This window comes from Pygocentrus nattereri, chromosome 28, assembly GCF_015220715.1.
Source record: "Pygocentrus nattereri isolate fPygNat1 chromosome 28, fPygNat1.pri, whole genome shotgun sequence".
In the NCBI taxonomy this organism is placed as follows: domain Eukaryota; kingdom Metazoa; phylum Chordata; class Actinopteri; order Characiformes; family Serrasalmidae; genus Pygocentrus; species Pygocentrus nattereri.
This window is the reverse complement of record NC_051238.1, coordinates 24,765,223-24,783,777: the sequence shown is the minus strand read 5'-3', so window position 1 is coordinate 24,783,777 and position 18,555 is coordinate 24,765,223. Positions and strand designations below refer to the sequence as shown.

The 18,555-nt window shown below is 40.1% G+C and overlaps 1 protein-coding gene across 2 annotated transcripts; it reads right to left on the bottom strand.

Moving 5' to 3' along the window:
• Positions 1–625: 625 nt before the first annotated feature.
• Positions 626–12,310, bottom strand: hsd17b3 (hydroxysteroid (17-beta) dehydrogenase 3). Of its 2 annotated transcripts, none has more exons than XR_005129796.1 (11): positions 12,052–12,310; positions 9,957–10,003; positions 8,288–8,363; positions 8,104–8,211; positions 7,790–7,857; positions 6,565–6,609; positions 6,354–6,388; positions 6,182–6,263; positions 4,445–4,510; positions 4,158–4,303; positions 626–4,064 (listed from the first exon to the last, which is right to left on the bottom strand). XR_005129796.1 is itself a non-coding variant. In XM_017714778.2 (11 exons), exons 1-11 carry the CDS (start codon positions 12,200–12,202, stop codon positions 3,969–3,971), a joined length of 924 nt encoding a protein of 307 aa, XP_017570267.1. In that variant the 5' UTR covers positions 12,203–12,310; the 3' UTR covers positions 626–3,968. The 2 variants fall into 2 exon arrangements, 1 of the variants encoding a protein (XP_017570267.1); XM_017714778.2 differs by having other exon boundaries at positions 4,158–4,307.
• Between the last annotated feature and the right edge of the window lie 6,245 nt (positions 12,311–18,555).

Genomic DNA, 18,555 nt, shown 5'->3' with positions numbered 1-18,555 from the left:
CTGATGAACAGCATTTTCACCTGAAATGTCACAGAACTGCTCAAAATTCACTTATTTTCATAATGGGAGCAACTGGGGGCCAATTTTTTGTTCTTTGTCTTTGCGTATGTATTTTTGAGGATGTCTTGGCTTTCTTGTTTAGTTTTCCATCTGTGTGATTTTGCTTTAGAAGTAAATAGACAATCATTTACAGAGGTGTAAAATTCAGGTCCAGAAAGTAAAAGTCCTTCCCAGGATTTTGTTCCAACAGGCCGGCTTCACTAGTTAGATGCACCACCAGCAGAGCTGTCCAGGGCGTTGGAACAAAAACCTGGGAAGGATTTTTACTTTCTGGACCTGAATTTTACACCCCTGATCATTTACTTATCATGGGGCAAAACTTTTCAAACAATAACAATAGTGCAAGGTTCTAGAACAAGACACCGCCTTGGAATTATGAGTTTCTCTCTACGTTCTCGGCACTTTTGAGATTATTGAGCTTCAAAGATTTCGCATTCCAAATAGCAAAACTGTCTCTTTCATACGTGAAAATGACAGACACCCTAAACGTATTCTAAAGGTACAATATCAAAACCCTATCGAATTTCTAATTTGTTTCTTTTTCAAGGAAGCCAAACAGTTTATACTCATAATTTATTTAAAACATAAAATTGGTACATTAGCAGAGAGACTCCATATATCAGAACATTCAATGTAATGCTTAATATGACATTTTATGATGTTTATTTGATTTTTGATTTTGATATTTATGTCTTGTTGTAGGACAAATCATCTTTTTCTCATTCAACTGATTATTGCAGGTTAAGTATAAAGGTCAGTGCTAATATTTTGCCCAGTGCAGAGGTCAGTTTTAGATAGAAACTATTAGTTTAAGTTTCCTTTATATTAGACGGCAACCAGCCACTGTAATAAACCGTCCCAGCAAGTAAGTGTAGCAGGTCGGTCTAAAGGCAGTGTGAGGTTTTGTTTTATACCCGAAATGTGACTCTAATGAGCCAAATGTCTTATTTTGTGAGAAAGAAGACGATAAAAAGATGGACAGATGAATGAAATCAATGTTTATGTTGTAATTAAGAGCCCACCAATTCAAATGTTTACTATTTAATTATCTTTAAGGCCAAATGTTTATAAAATATAAGACAGTAAAACAAATTGATTTATTAAAATAGTTTAGAAAGTAGTTAGAAAAAGTTTTCATGTCTGATAAAGGTTTATAAATTGTTCCTGCATTTACTGAACAGAATGGCGAGACACAAGAAGAGGTGCAACCTGATTGGTCCTCTTGTGAGCAATCGAAGTGCTAATTGGCTTGCAGATGATATAGAACTAAGTTAGAGTTTGACTATAGAAATAGAATCTTTTTGTTTTCTAGATAAAGAGACCAAAAATGCACACACACAAAAAAACATCTCACATAATGTTCAGAAGTTGGCATGAGATAAGAATATGCGAAGAATTCAAATTTGACAATTATATCAGGCAGAACCTTATAATTCTTATAATATAAGGGGACGAAGACAACAATGTTGTCTCTGCTGGATAATGAATCTGAGGCGGGTGTGAGAGTCAGAGTCACATTTGGTCTGATGCAGACAGCGAGGATGCTCTCAGCGTCAGACAGAGGCCATGAGTTGAGAGCAGATGTGTCCACTAGGTGGAGCCATGTATCTTTACATTCCTGTCCCACTGTAATTTCAACTCATTGACTCCCATTCAAATGTTTAGAATCACTGTTTTCAATATTATAAAGCCAAATAAAGCTGTAGATGCAGCTGTATGCGAAAGTTTGACGCCCCTGCTCGAATGGCGTTTGTTGTTGATGTTAACACGTCCTCTGTGATGAACACACAGCTGCACATTTTAATGCACAATTGCTGTTTATTGGCTGAATTTAACATATTGGGGAAAAAGATTAAAAGATGTTTAACTCGGCCAATAAATAGAAAGTCTGTTGTAGCTTGAATCCGACTGTAAATATATAAAATTATATAAAATACAATCTAGTTTAGTGAGAAGATCGAAAACCATAACTAAAGATATTTTTGATGCGTCCAAATGATGAAGAGCTGAAGAAAAATCTGTAATAACTGAGAAATCTGTACAACATCGAGACTAAAGATAACATTAACATCCACAATGCCTCGAATTTGAGAAGTGGTGATGAAATATTGAGACAGATGATTTGACAAAAATGACTGTAAATGGATTGGATTATTATTTTATTACTATCATTTCTTGATGTTCTTAACATTCCTGAAAGGCTAAATAAAGCATCTAAAATACCAGCTACTTTACAGTAATTACTATTAATTATTAATTACAGTCTGTTAATTAATTATTCATTACAGACTGTAGTCCATCTGTTTCTCTGTGTTATTTATTAGCCATTCATTGGCGGTCAGGACCTCCACAGGACCACCACAGAGCACAGCACAGCACTGCAGTAACGCTGACATGGTGGTGGTGGGTTAATGTGTGTTGTACTGGTATGACTGGACACAGCAGTCCTGCTGGAGTTTTTAAACACTCACTGTCCACTCACTGTCCACTCTACTAGACACATCTATTTTGGCTCATCTTATGGATGTAAATTTAGAGATGATAGCTCATCTGTCGCTGCACAGTTGACAGTGTTAGTCGTCCTCTGGTCCTTCATCAGCAGTTGGTCTCTGACCACAGGATGGAGATTTTATTCTCCCAGCAGAAGTGAAGGGTTTAAAATGAATGGTTTGGTGAAAAATCAGATTTTGACACTTTTTCCTTTATCCCGGATTTTGTCAATCAGCCAAGACATTTTTGCCTCTATAGTTTAGCGCTCTTGCTATGAGGCTGATGTTGCTAACCAGCACTAAAAGTCAATAGTCACCCAAATCCTTTCTGTAAATACATCTCCCAAACTTCTCTCAACCTACTTAAAACACATAAAGCTCTTCATTAAGGTCAAGCAGACTTTCTGGTATGAGACTTACTGTAAATTGTATAAATGAACAGCAGGCAGCAGTTTTGTGTGCACACGTCACGCAGACATATGGAAGCCATGGGTTATGTTTGTTATTTCTGCTAAAAACAACAGATATCGCAAACACAATCTATATGTCCACATGTCGTATGTGTACGCAACGGGGGTTGGATTCTGCACAAAACTGTAGGATAAAATGTCATATTTTACAATGTATATTATATTAAAATATATATTTTTTATAATTCCCAGTATGTATTCCCTGCAATTTCCCCCTGGGATCAATAAAGGAATCTGAATCTGAATCTGAATCTGAATCTATACTGTATACTTGCTCTAAGCAAAGTCTGGACAACCTTTGAGGAGGTTGAGAAACGTTTTGGGGATGTATTTACCATAAAGATCTGGGTGACTATTGACTTCTAGTGTTTATTAGCCTCTTTGCTCCAATAATAAACTAAAGAAGCAAATTTAGTAAAGTACAGTGTAGTAAAGTACTATAGTCTGTAATTGTAGAAATACAAAGTGCGCCTATGTGAGTAGAGCTGATAAAATGGACAGTGAGTGTAGATACAAGGTAAGTGTACTTAATAAGGCAACCGGTATATAGTTAAATAGAAATATAGGTTAAATATAAATATAAGTGTGCAATACAAATTTTCACGATAGCATGGGTAATTGCTATTTTTCTTGAAACAAATATGAAAGGACTGTTTCTGTGTCTTTCTTTGCTTGTCTCAGTGGTCAACCATCCCTGCTCCACTGATCTTCTTGGGAATCATGGGAAGCGCAGAGATTCTAAAATAATTCTGTGGGTGAAAAGTATCCACCCATGAGACGTAGCATCTTAAGTGGCTGCTGAGGTGAACGAATGCTATGTAAGTCTGACCTCTGGCTTCCCCTGCGGAGGGTCTCGGATAGTAGTTATCATCTAGTCCACATTAAAGTTACTAGTGTAAGAGAAAATAATAATATGCTGTATAGAAACACTGCAGTACAGACAAAGAGCTCAGCTGGCCACTTGCTTCTTCACAAACTCCTGAAAGATGTGGTGAAATGCTTCACTTCTCAGAACCCAGGTGGGGATGGCCTGAATGACCCAACCCTGCAGGATAAAGTAACCAGCTCAGGTCAGGCATGTCTCCACTTGTACATGTGAGATGAGAAGGCTACACAGTGTTATGTCTTATAACATTACCAGAACTGCATGTCTGATGCTGCCATACGTTTGTTCTCCTGCTTTCAGATACATCAGCGAGCTCCTCACAAACTCCTCAGCTGTGAATACAAAGAAGCCTGCTTTCTGATTGCCCATCATTGCTGTGGAGACCCCAAAAGGAGACACTGTCTAAGGGAAAGATCATTTCTTGATGAGAATTTCTGCAGTATACACTTAATAACTTAATAATTAACAACGTCTTTGACTTCTTTGTGGATACATGTAGGTAAAATTAAAAAATAGCATCCAGGAATGGTTAAATCTACCTGAAAAAGAATTCCATTGGATTTGTATTCGGCTTGGAGACCCTGTGAGAACCTCTCAAGAAAAATCTGAGGGAGATGAAGTCAGATGTCAGGTACAGGTTATACAGGAGATGACAAACAGAAACTCTGTAAAAAGTCAAAGAAATGTTTTGTTTCCTCACAGAAAGACGAATACGCTGCCTGATGCCTGAGACTTTGTTTTGGAATAGTTTTGATATGAGGTTTTGGCCTAAAAACCCCATTCATGGTAGAGAGGTAGATACAGGTCTAGTCAGACACATGTAGTTTTACTGGTCGTCTGTAGACACTTAATGAGATGTCTGCAGCGTGTAAAACCTCTAGAAGCTCCGTTACATAAAGTTTTTACATGAGAATATAATGTCTGACTGTTTCATAATGTTTTTTTAAAAAAAAATGATGTTGGCGATGTTGTAAAGCAAAACAGTCCAGAAAAAAAAAAAATTTCCAGATTCATCACATAAAGGAATCACTTTTGGTTCCTTAAGAACCTTAAAACGGATTGTTCTTCAAAGACCCATTTTCATAATTGGGATAGAAGAGTGTGAAGAACCTTTTAAAGTTTTAAGTTTAACCCCTTAAACTCCCAGGTTTTCTACATCCTAAGGCTTATTATTCAGCAACTACAGGGACTTCAATGCAAACTGGCTGAGCTATTCTCAGGTTATAGAAGTGTGCAATTGAAAAGGGCCCTGGCCTGTTAAAGGGTTAAAGAACCTCCATGTAATATAAAGGTTCCATCAAACACAAGAACTATTTCGGTACCTTTCTTTTATTTTAAGAGTGTGCAGTGAATGAAGGAGTAAGTGTGTTTTTCTTTATTTCCCTGCAGTGAACTAGTTGTATTTACTTTCTAATTCCTAATTCAAGTCGCACTGAACTCATTCATGAAGGCCATACAGACACACTGAGAAAGGAAACCTTACTTCCATAACCATAATAAAGAAAAACATATATCATTTAGTCAGAGACAGGTTTATAAAAACAAATGGGTCGAGGAGAATTGCGCTGATTTCTGAAAGTGCCGCCTCATTAAGTGATTAAGGTGGAAATTGAGGTCATTCAGAGTTGTTTGATGTGGTTTGATTCTAGAAGTGTTCAGAACTGTTGACAGTGGTGGTGATAGGAACCAGACGTCGGAAGAGTTTCATTCCTTTGAAATGGTTATGAATACACTGCCTGATGTCTGACACATTGTTTTCTGATAGTTCTGAGAAGGATTTGGTCTATAAGGTTCTACTAATTGTGGAGGGGTGCATAACCCTATTCGCATGATATATGCAGGGTGCTGTAGGGCAAGTATTAGTCAGTATTTTTCACTAATTTTTGTCACTATTTTATTTTTTATTATTTTTTTTTTTTACCATTATCATTAGAAACTATGAGGACATGTAGGCTCACTGGTGGTTTTGGACAGTAAATAAAATGGCTATATTTGCATTGCAGACGTTCAGACCCCGGGGTTCCCATCACCACCACTGTAAGTTTTTCCACAATCAATTATTTCGTCAAACCACCCTGAATGACTTTGTTTACATCTCAACCACTGAATTATGCAGAAATTTTGAAAATCTGGTGGAATTTTAACATCTCAACACGGTTTGAAGCAACTAGCTACGTCAGTGCAAAATAAATAAGCACTTCAACTTCAACTATAATTTGAAGTAAGAGGCAAATTATGTACATTCAATTGTTCAGCAAGCCCTATTGATACTGTACCTTCGTAGCTATGTATAGAGTGTATATGGGAAAGGGGATTTTTGCCATGCCGGAGCTCACGGTCAGAATGATGCCCCGTCCCCTGAGGAAACAGACATAATGGAGCTGTCACTGCTGGAGTACAAGCAGAAATCAAAAAATGGAAAACCTGTTACTGCTTGGAATTTCTAACCTTTCCACCATTCCAGGCAGGACGATGTGACACATCTGCATCAAAGGAATCATGCAAGTGTGTCATGTGCACAAAAACCGGCAATGCAAAGTTTCCGAATGTGAACTAAAGATGTCGCGCAAACAAAAGTAGTGTGCCTGTTCAAGCTCTACTTACACACTAGAGACTTTTGTTTGGACATAAAGTTCTGTAGAAGCTTATGTCTTCTCACCTTGACCGCTGTTTTGACGTTGCAGTTGATTACTTGATGCATTTTCTATGAGAGAATAACACAATTCAGGAATATTAAAGCAATTCTTTTAATTTTATGTCAAGCTCATTTTAATTTTATGCCACTGCTGGGCTGCTAAGGCATTTGGTCTATAAGAAAAATTGTTAAAAATTTAAAATGCAACACAGAGTAGCAAAAACAGTACAGTTTTGATTTTCTCCTCTCTCTCAAAGATGAAAGCTTTAATTTATGTGACGGGGGCAGTTTTGGTGGTCAACCAGGTCTTTATCTTGTAATGCATTACAATTATTAATACAACATTATTACTACAACATTAATACAATTCAGTTTTTGTTTTTCCATTTGTTTTCCTTCAACTTTCCTCTTTTTTATGCAAGTGGATTCTGTCATGTCTATTCTCATCAGAAATATCTGATGTAGTCATTTTAGAAGTACAGCTAATGTGTGTTTGGGTAATTGATTATGTCTTTTAACATTAATGTCTTTGAAGGGGATCATAATGCCAGTCAGAGTTTTGGGAAAAAGGTTTTGTTGGGTTGAGCTGTAACTGGTTGGTATCAAGATAAACTTTTGATGATATTATGCACCGAAGAGGGTGAAATATATAAAATCCTTGCAGTCGCTTGTTGAGGAACATTTGTTCTTAGACTGTTGGATTATTTGCACATACACATTTTTGGCAAAGTGGTGACCCTCGAACCATCCCTGCTCAACGGACTAGGTCTTTTACTAGATGCTCCCTTAATATCTAAGCATGACTGCATCACCTGTTTATTTCACAGTGTTCCTAGTCTTAAACTGTCTCTGCCCCAACTTTTTTGCAACCTGTTGCAGGCATCAATTTCAGAATGAGTGCAAAAGGTGAAATATGTTGTCCTTGTACTGTTTCTGTTTAAATCCAGGTCAAAGTGGATTTGCAAATCACTGCTTTCTGTTTTAATTTGCATTTAAATACTACTCCACGTTTTTGGAATTGAAGTTTGAAGGAAAAAAAAAAACGAAAAGCAAGAAAATATCTAGTGGATCATAAATGGGTTCTCTTCTCTCATAACATACATATCAGTTTTGTAGTGATTACTGAACACTTAATATAACACATAACACAGTGAATAATAAGTCTTACAAATACGTCTAGATTTTAAGGATTTAACATATCAGTGTATATATGGTGAAAGTAATTTCTATATTCATAAAGACCTCTCACCTCTTCCAGGTGATCTGTTTCAAGTAGTTTGCAGGGTATAAAAGCTGGCTGCATGCCCACGTTGTTAACTGTAAGGTGTGAGATCAATGATTAGATTGACTGAGATAGACACGACATCAATGAATTCCCTATTTAGTTCCTGAAGACCCCCTTAGTCCAGATGTGCTGGGAGCTGGCGCAGAGCAAAAATGTAGATCGCCTGGATGTGTCAAAGGCCTGGCCTAAGAAACACTGGATTGGATCATATAAAGTCATTTATATAAGAGCTTTACGAGCATGCATGTCCAACTAGGTGAGATTTTGAGCCAACCAACCTAGAATGGCCACATCCAAACCCTGAATGTTCTCTTTGATGACCCCAAAAACATCATCTTTGGTGAAGTCAGCGGCAATAGTTATGGCCTTTACCCCCGTTGTATCCTCTGCTGGGAAAAAGAAAAGCGTGAGCTCAAAGATCACAGGAGTAGAGATGCTGATGTAGAGGATGAAGCACTGCACCTATCTCCCTCGCCAGTCTGTCCAACTTCTCTTTAGACCTGCTGATGATCACCACGTTCAGCCCACGCCTCGCTAACTGCAAAGAACAGTCAAGACATTTACATTTGACCTCAGAAGGAAATGTATTAGTAAAATAAATTGTAAAGCACTTAATCCCTTAAACTGCAGACTTGTTTTTCCGTTATTTAAACAAACGAGTGCTTGCCTTTGATCCCATGCACATTTTTACTATTGTGTACGCTTAAAGGGGAATTTCTTCTTTAAAAACTTTCCATAATTAAACGGTTGAGATGTAAACAAAGTCATTTATAATGGGTTGGTTTGCTCAGTTCTAGAGAAGCTTACCCAGTCAAAGCTGTTCACAGTGGTGCTTGAAGGAACCAGACGTCTGAAATGTTTAAAGCCGTTAAAAACGACATCACAGAAAGTTACTGCATTCCATGGTTGCTGCCTGATGTCTGAGACATGTTTTACAAAAGGTGTTAGGTAAGGATTTGGCCTAAAATATATGTTTTTAAAAGGCATTCATGGTGGAGGGAAATATGGTTTTAAAGGAAACATATTTTCCCATATTTAGCATTCCTGTTAAGTGGTTAAGCGATACTATTTTGATCCCACAAACGGGGAAATTCCACCTCCGCATTTAACCATCCGTGAAGTGAAACACCACATACACACTAGTGAACACACGCACTAGGGGGCAGTGAGCACACTTGCCCGGAGCGGTGGGCGGCCCTATCCACGGCACCCGGGGAGCAGTTGGGGGTTAGGTGTCTTGCTCAAGGACACCTCAGTCATGGACTGTCGGCCCTGGGGATCGAACCGGCGACCTTCTGGTCACAGGGCCAGATCCCTAACCTCCAGCCCCAAAGATGTGAAGTTGGCAACTTTATCTACAATGATTCATTTCACATCAAACCACTCTAAATTGTAAATCAGTTTATCTTAAAATGAGTAAAGTATTTTGGACTTATATGTAATAGTCATACTAACTCGGGGAGTTCTGCCTCAGTAGCTTAAACTGCTTTTACATCTTAATACCACTCTGGATCCTGTCACCCAATGAACCCTTTCAACACCACCATCGCCCTGATAGACCTGTTTGTACTGTATACAGTGTTACTGATTGAGGTGGTTTGAAGGTATTAAATCAGCCTTACACTATATTGTGGTAGAGAACTAACTGTGGTCAGACTGTCACAGGAGAATTTAAAGGGTATTCGGTTGGAAGGAGAAGGGTCTTCAGAGAGGGACCTCCCCACAACATTCAGTTATTCCATAACTCCATTAAGATGTAGATTTAAATGCACATTAATAAACCTCTCTGTAAAGGCGCCGGCCTATTCAGCCTATTAAGCTCATTTAGCCCCCATTTAACACCCATAATTTCATGAAACACCTGTAATTTGTTGAAGAGCACAGTTTTACAGTAATGGGGTTGAGGAATAGACACAAGTTTAAACCGAACACGTTAGATTAATGGAAAGATTTTCAAATATATATTTTACAGATATCAGCATAACCACTGTTATGTGCTCAGAACAACTTTTAAATGTCTCATTGCTGGTACGGGTACAGAGATATTAGTCTTCGTGTCACTTTGTACTGGGCCTACAGGTCTTTGCAGTTTAAGGGGTTTATTCTTACTGAACGACGGAACTCTCTTTACCTCCTGCGCATAAGCTTTTCCTATTCCATCAGATGCACCTGTGATCACTGCAATGCAGAAAACACTCAGGATTATCAGCTGCCACCAAATGTATCAGTTAATAAATGTCCTACATGACTGTAATGTGTTTATGAAAGACTGTGTTGTACTGGCAGGTGATGATGTCAGTCATGTTAACAGTAACAATGCTTGTTTATGGATGTGTGATAGTTTAAGAACTTGTGACGACTGTTTCAAAAGGAAGCTCCTTCAAAGTTGAGTGTTTCAGCAGATAAGCAGTTTTCCCACCATTTCTGCTGACTCTCTCTCTCTCTCTCTCTCTCTCTCTCACACACACACACACACGGGCGCTTGCTTGTGTGTGTGTGTGTGTGTGTGTGTGTGTGTGTGTGTGTGTGTGTGTGTGTGTGCGCGTGCATTTGTTTTAACAATGTGTTCTTGAAGAGACAGCTTGTGCCCAGATTTGATAAAGGGTCAGGGAGCACGAGTGTACAGAGCGCTGCATTCCTTTGAAATATCTCCCATCTCGTCAAACCGGAAATTCTCTAAACCACCAAGAACATCAGAAAGATACAATAGTGATCTGGCACTGAGCTGCTACTACACATGCAAATATACATTTCAGCAAGGATGCAACTCGGCTCATCTGCTCAGTACATAATGTAAATATAAAAAGACATCTGAACATGTTAAATATGCCTCTAATCCACCTGCAAGGAAAAAAACGACTGCAGTGCATCTGAAAATGTAAACAGAACGACAAAACGTGTTTTCACAGTTTTACACTGTGAAGAAGCCAAAAATGCCAAATGCATCTGAGAGTGTAAAAAATGGCTGCAGTGCATCTAAAAGTGTCAAAATGACTGTGATAAATTGTAAAATGTAAAGAAATTACAGTAATGTCAAAAAATCTACAGAGAATTCACCGTGCTGTTTTAGGACACTGGGCCATACTGCAGTGTTCAATATCATCATCATCGGCAATTTCCCTCTGGGATCAGTAAAGGACTCTGATCCTAATTCTGATTCTGATTCTGATTCGGCATGTTCTCGCACTTGTTTTTGCCCGAGTCCCGTCACGGTGGCCTGTTTTTTTGATGTAATGCCTCGGAGAGAGGTGAGGGGAAGAAAAACAGGTGTGTGGCGTCTAAATAGGCAGGCAGAAGAAAACATCACAAGATGACAGGGCGTCCAGACTGGTGTGTGAATAGCCATTCATACGTGCCAAATAGGGCTTTTCATAGTGAAAGAACAAGCTGCTTGTACAATGAGAAACAAGGTTATGTTAATTTCACATTATAAGAGCTTAAGAAAAAAAAAAAAAAAAACCTAAACCTTTTCAAACTGAAGGACAAGGAAATCAGTAATAATACACGCTGGAACACAGCGTCCTAATTGCCATTTTCCTCCGCCAATAGCATTTCTGGAATGGATGCCTGGGAACGAGGAGATCAAGTGAAAGAAGGCTCCAATACTGAAACCCAACTCGGAGCTTGGAATGCCACACCAGAGGAGGAACTTCGTCTTTGGAAATAGTGCAAAGTGCAACTCAGGAATGAGATTATAACCTCTCTGTGAATGACAGCTTCAACACACTTCATTGCCTGACCATAGTTAGTGGAAGAGAAACTAAGAGTTCTGAGAGGACAGAACAGACAGAGCCATGCAAGGTCATGTGAGGTGACTGTTAGTGCTTGGACACTGCTCACATTATATACTATATTATTATATATTGTGCAATTTAGTTGAATCGTTTCTTCTGTCTCTAGTTTCCAGTTGCTATCAGTGTAAAGATCTTGGAGTGTCCCTGCTGGTAAGACATTCATGTTATTTGTTTGCCACTTTCTTTTAACCCATGCTGGACTTTCCCCTGTCATATCCTAATTGGGTTCACTATAAAAAGCAATCAAGTTTCTTCAGCACACTCAATTGTAAGAGACCCATACATGCAGAACAGACTCCTACTTGAGAAAACGTGGCACCAGAATGCCAAAAAAAAAAAAACAACAACAACATTAAAAACACCACATAACCCCGATGTTTAGTCTTGCCTAGTCAATTTTTAATGAGGAAACAAAATGCATGGTTGTCTCACCTGCCCATTTTCCCATTGAGGTAAAAAAGTTCTCAGGAAGCGGGTACCAGACCCTCGGGAAAAGCAGCATCAGCATATGTACCAGCTTTGCGCAGTAGAACAGGACCACACAGGCCCCTACCAGGGTGAAGATGAGCTCTGTCAGAGCCATGCCAAAGACAAGAGCCTCGTTCAAGACCGGAGTGGAGTGTGTCCTCTTAACAGCTAACCTAGTTCCTCTCTCAGTGTTCCCACTGCCTTCCTGTTCCCACTGTGTTCCTTGGGCTCTGGCCACAAAGCCTCCACCACACTCACGCTCCTCCTGACTGACAGCAGCCTCACCCAATCAGGCCGCACCCCAACCAGTCTGAAGCTGGCAAGTTTCATGTTACTAATTGTTTTGAGACGTGAGAATATGGTGTTTTCTTCATGAAATTCAGAGTCTGCTTTGAACGTTACCAAAGGAAGAAAGTGGATATGTGTTTGTTCACAAAGGAAATCTAATGGTTTGTCCTCTACACAGGCAATATAACACAATATAGAGGCTAATGTAAAAATGTGTCTCATTCCTTGCACGTGATTCTTAAAATCAAGGTACAGACTGTGTGCTGACTGCTGCAAGCAGTGTGTCAAAACTGTTATTCCTCATTTTATTTGTGTACGCGTCCTTGCTTTCCTGTCCTTGCGAGGATGCAATGTCCCCACATAACATGCGCATAGGCATCCCAAAACACTGATCCTTTGGCCTCATGGGACGGTTTGCAGGTCACGACAAAGTAATAGCTTTCTTTCCAACTAAACAAATCACTTTTATTTCAAAAGGCAAAGCGGCCAAAATCTCACATTTGGGTCACTGAGGTTAGGCAGGGGGGACAGGCTTATAGTTCAGGCCTAACATGTTGAACTCTAACAGCCAGACTAATATTCCCCACTCTCACATTTACACAGCAGGAATAGAATAACTAACAGCAGAAAGGCTTCATAGCTTAGCTGTGTGTTTGGAGCGATTCTGGTGCTCATGAATGGAAATGGAAACATGTTTTCCTCGGTTGCCCACAGATATCTCACAGTGAAGGTCTGTCACTTATTTAATCAACGTATTATCACCATAAATATTTTATCTTTTTCCTGATTGTAGGTCACTGAAACGTGTTTGTTTTCTTTCTCTTTCTACTGGGTGGAATACACAGAGATAAACAATCAGACAAACATAATCGCATGTGGGTCAAGGGGCTTTTTTTGAGAAGAGCCAGAACGACCAGTTTAAAGTCACAATGCATCTTGGTTTTCTTGCGCCGTGTGAATATAAGGGCTTTCACAGTGTTACTGAGAAATAACTTAAAGCTGTTAAAGATTATTAAAATGTCTGAAGCTGCACTTTTCTGCAGATCCAATCCTCGAGGACTGTGGGTGTTATAGTCAGGGCATGATTTGAGGACACACGCATGGGCTGCCACCCTCTTTTACATCCTCTGCTATTCTATTCATAGATTAAAAAATAAGCCGTTGTACAAACTTTACATTACATTAAGCCACACATTTCCAGTCGATCAATTAGAGTCAGCAAACAGCCCTGCGCAGTCAGAGAACCCCTTTGGTTTAATGTCCAGCCAACAGCATCATGTACAAGTAAGTTATTAATCAGAAACAAAGCAGGAAACATATTTAACAAATTTGTCCACTCTACTTTTTTGCACCCTAATGCCACTTTAACTCTTCTATCCTTGCAATCTTAACACCAAAACTATGGATTCACACTTCACTCTACCATAGTGCACTCTATCACTAATACACCACATAAACCTATATCTAATTAATGCGCAACATCTGCTGCTGACAGAATGGTACAAGTGCAATACAAGTTCTGTGCAATATCTATAATCATTACTGTGCGATTTCCAGTCATTACCTGCTCAGAAATGTGCAATATCCATACACCTGCATGTGTAAACTGTACATTTGTATAGTTTCTTAGTTCTATTTTTTATACTTTTCTGCTAACAGACTTCTTGTTTATTTATTTATTTCTATAGTATATCTTATATTTAGTATTTTGTATGATGCACATCTTTGTCTTTGTATTCTGCTGTAACAATGTAAATTTCCCCCAGAGGGATAAGAAAAGTACACGGCTCAAAAAAATAAAGGGAACACTCAAATAACACATCCTAGATCTGAATGAATGAAATATTCTCATTGAATACTTTGTTCTGTACAAAGTTGAATGTGCTGACAACAAAATCACAAAAATCATCAATGGAAATCAAATATATTAACCAGTGGAGGCCTGGATTTGGAGTCACACACAAAATTAAAGTGGAAAAACACACGACAGGCTGATCCAACTTTGATGTGATGTCCTTAAAACAAGTCAAAATGAGGCTCAGTGTTGTGTGTGTGGCCTCCACGTGCCTGTATGACCTCCCTACAATGCCTGGGCAGCTCCTGATGAGGTGGCGGATGGTCTCCTGAGGGATCTCCTCCCAGACCTGGACTAAAGCATCCGCCAACTCCTGGACAGTCTGTGGTGCAACTGTTGGTGGATGGAGCGAGACATGATGTCCCAGATGTGCTCAATTGGATTCAGGTCTGGGGAACGGGCGGGCCGGTCCATAGCTTCAATGCCTTCATCTTGCAGGAACTGCTGACACACTCCAGCCACATGAGGTCTAGCATTGTCCTGCATTAGGAGAAGCCCAGGGCCAACCACACCAGCATATGGTCTCACAAGGGGTCTGAGGATCTCATCTTGGTACCTAATGGCAGTCAGGCTACCTCTGGTGAGCACATGGAGGGCTGTGCGGCCCTCCAAAGAAATGCCACCCCACATCATTACTGACCCACTGCCAAACCGGTCATGCTGAAGGATGTTGCAGGCAGCAGATCGCTCTCCACGGCGTCTCCAGACTCTGTCACATCTGTCACATGTGAACCTGCTTTCATCTGTGAAGATCACAGGGCGCCAGTGGCCAATTTGCCAATCCTGGTGTTCTCTGGCAAATGCCAAGCGTCCTGCATGGTGTTGGGCTGTGAGCACAGCCCCCATCTGTGGACGTCGGGCCCTCATACCATCCTCATGGAGTCGGTTTCTAACCGTTTGTGCAGACACATGCACATTTGTGGCCTGCTGGAGGTCATTCTGCAGGGCTCTGTCAGTGCTCCTCCTGTTCCTCCTTGCACAAAGGCGGAGGTAGCGGTTCTGCTGCTGGGTTGTTGCCCTCCTACGGCCTCCTCCACGTCTCCTGGTGTACTGGCCTGTCTCCTGGTAGCGCCTCCAGCCTCTGGACACTACGCTGACAGACACTGCAAACCTTCTTGCCACAGCTCGCATTTATGTGCCATCCTGGATGAGCTGCGCTACCTGAGCCACTTGGGTGGGTTGTAGAGTCCCTCTCCTGCTACCACGAGTGTGAAAGCACCACCAACATTCAAAAGTGACCAAAACATCAGCCAGAAAGCAGAAAGGTGCTGAGAAGTGGTCTGTGGTCCCACCTGCAGAACCACTCCTTTACTGAGTGTGTCTTGCTAATTGCCAATAACTTCCACCTGTTGTCTGTTCCATTTGCACAACAGCTGTGAAATCGATTGTCAGTGTTGCTTCCTAAGTGGACAGTTTGATTTCACAGAAGTTTGATTTACTTGGAGTTATATTGTGTTGTTTAAGTGTTCCCTTTATTTTTTTGAGCAGTGTATATCTTATCTTATCTTAAAAGCTGTTCGGAAAGCTGTCACTGACCCTTCAAAGAAACGCAATGGCTTCGTTTGCACTGCAGGGCAAATCCGATTTGATTCTCACATCTAATTTTCAGGCTCACAGGAATATGCTAGCTTGGGAGGAGCAGGCAAAACTTATCATCTGCATAGATATTGATGGGTTCTGTTATTTAACATCTAACTAACAAAACGATCGTGCAATGTGAATTCAAATTGAATCAGATTTTAAATCACATACAAATATAGCTTGAGTTTTGCAAAAAGGTCATACTTAGTGTGGCTTTTTGCTGGTCAGACTGCAGAAAATCTGTCCTGCTCAAATTGCATATGGCAAAAAATTGGATTTGAGCAGCCTGTTTGAGCAAAGCCTAACATTCACACACCTTAGCCTTGCTAATTTCTTTCTCATGTCCATTTAAAATGGCCAAAGGACATAATTCTGAGCTGATGAGTTATAAAATTATCCACTTGCATAAGGAAGAGAAAGTTAATAAATATAACATGCGCATAGGCATCCCAAAACACTGATCCTTTGGCCTCATGGGGACGGTTTGCAGGTCACGACAAAGTAATAGCTTTCTTTCCAACTAAACAAATCACTTTTATTTCAAAAGGCAAAGCGGCCAAAATCTCACATTTGGGTCACTGAGGTTAGGCAGGGGGGACAGGCTTATAGTTCAGGCCTAACATGTTGAACTCTAACAGCCAGACTAATATTCCCCACTCTCACATTTACACAGCAGGAATAGAATAACTAACAGCAGAAAGGCTTCATAGCTTACCTGTGTGTCTGGAGCGATTCTGGTGCTCATGAATGGAAATGGAAACATGTTTTCCATGATTAGTTATAAAATTATCCACTTGCATAAGGAAGAGAAAGTTATGCAAGAGTTTCCAAAATCGAAAGAATTTGTAAAAAACGATTAAGAAACACAGAGAAATGGTCCTTTTAACAAATGTGTAAAACCTGGTAGACCACCAAAAGTGTCACCATCAGATAACCAGTACTTAAAGCTTTCATCTTTGAGAGAGAGGAAAAAATCGAGCTCCACTTTAGACCTGAAAAAATCCACAGGTGTCCCACATCTGTCCTTCCACTGTGAGAAGACAACTCAATGCTATTAGTCTGTCAAGCTGCTGTCAACAAGCTATTACTAAGAAAAGGATAAAGACCAAAAAGCAGACAATTTGCACTAGAACACCAAATCTGAACATCTGACAAATGGAGTGAAATTCTATGGTCTGAATTTAAATCTGTAATCGGAATGACTTGGATCATAAGATTTGAGGAATGAATTCCTGCACTTTTCTTTAAAATTTTGAAAGCGTGTCCCTCGATCAGAAAGAAAAACAGTGGACACATTAAATACTGGAAATTATTATAGGATGAAATTTAATTACTACTTTTTTTTGGTGAAATTTCTGCCCTGCTGGATCTGCCCCTGTCAAATGTATGTGTTGTTACTGTTAAATGGCAGCATTTAGTAGCAACAACAAGAGGTAAATTGCCTTTGAATGGCTTCTGCTAGAAAGAGCCCGGATTGCCTCTTTTTAACTGTGGTAGGACTGATATGGGAAAGATTACCAGGGAAAAGATGGCATGATGATGAAGATTGCAAAACTTCATCACTGAAAACAGAAGGGAGGGATGGGAATTTATAAGGCATTAGTTTATAAGGAGTAAGGTTCTCAGGCAGGGTCCTCCTCCAAAATTTGCATTAATCCATAACTCCATTTAACTTTGATTTCAGGCTGACTTCAGGTACACCTACAGGTCATAACCAACCCCTAATTTCCCCACTACCCTTTAAATGTTTGAGCCACGGGATATAGTCCAGTCTGAGGTGAGTTATATACCTAATAAAGGTACAGTTTTAGAAAGTGATTAACTGGCCAATCTCCCTGTTGCTCATGGCCTGGCACTCTTTGAATGCCACCTGCTCTAACAAAGCTTGATGTGTATCCCAGACAACACTCACTCATGGATGGCATTCCCAAAAGTTACCCGTTAACCTGGCCTTTTGCAGCGGGACCACAGCAGTATGTCACCCCTGGGTCATGAACCCATCTACTTTCCTGCAGAGTTAAGGTCCAACACACATCTATCATGACCCACCTTCACCTAACACTAGTGCACCTGATCCAGCCAATAAAGGGCTTCTGAAGATGGTAATAATGGCGTGGCAGATTATGGTCAGAACTAAAGTTCACAGGAAGTTAGATCTCCAAGACCAGGGTTGTTGACCACTGCTGTAGGATGTGTTGGTGGGAGGCACTCGGATAGACAAAGAAGGTAAAGATTATCTATTTTTCAGAAAGCTAATAGGCTGATCAAAAAATATCGAGTCTTAAGCCTTTTTTTCAGTTTCAATTCATGCAATAATACACGACTTCCACATTTCTCTATGATAACGCAGGCCTTTCTAGTATAGCGGGTCTCAATCTGGTCCTGAAGTGCCATATGTTGGTGTTTTTTCCTGCTGTAGCACAAAAAGGATTCAACTAACCAGTTAATCAAACAGCGCTTCCTGAGATGAAGTGGGTGTGGGTGCAGGAAAGGCAGGGCAAAGGCTACTCTGAGGTTGGGAATAACTGTTCTAAGAGGATAGAAGTGTAGTATCCTACTATGTACACCAGGGGTCTCAAAGGCTCCTCCTGGAACTCCACTGTCCCAGCACTGTATAATCCCAACCCTATCTAACATATCTGGTTCAAATACTTAGATCATGAACATGTTTGGGTGAATCACCTGTGTTAAAGCCATAACCTGCAGTGTATACACCTCTAAGGGCAGGCATGGGTAGCCTTGAC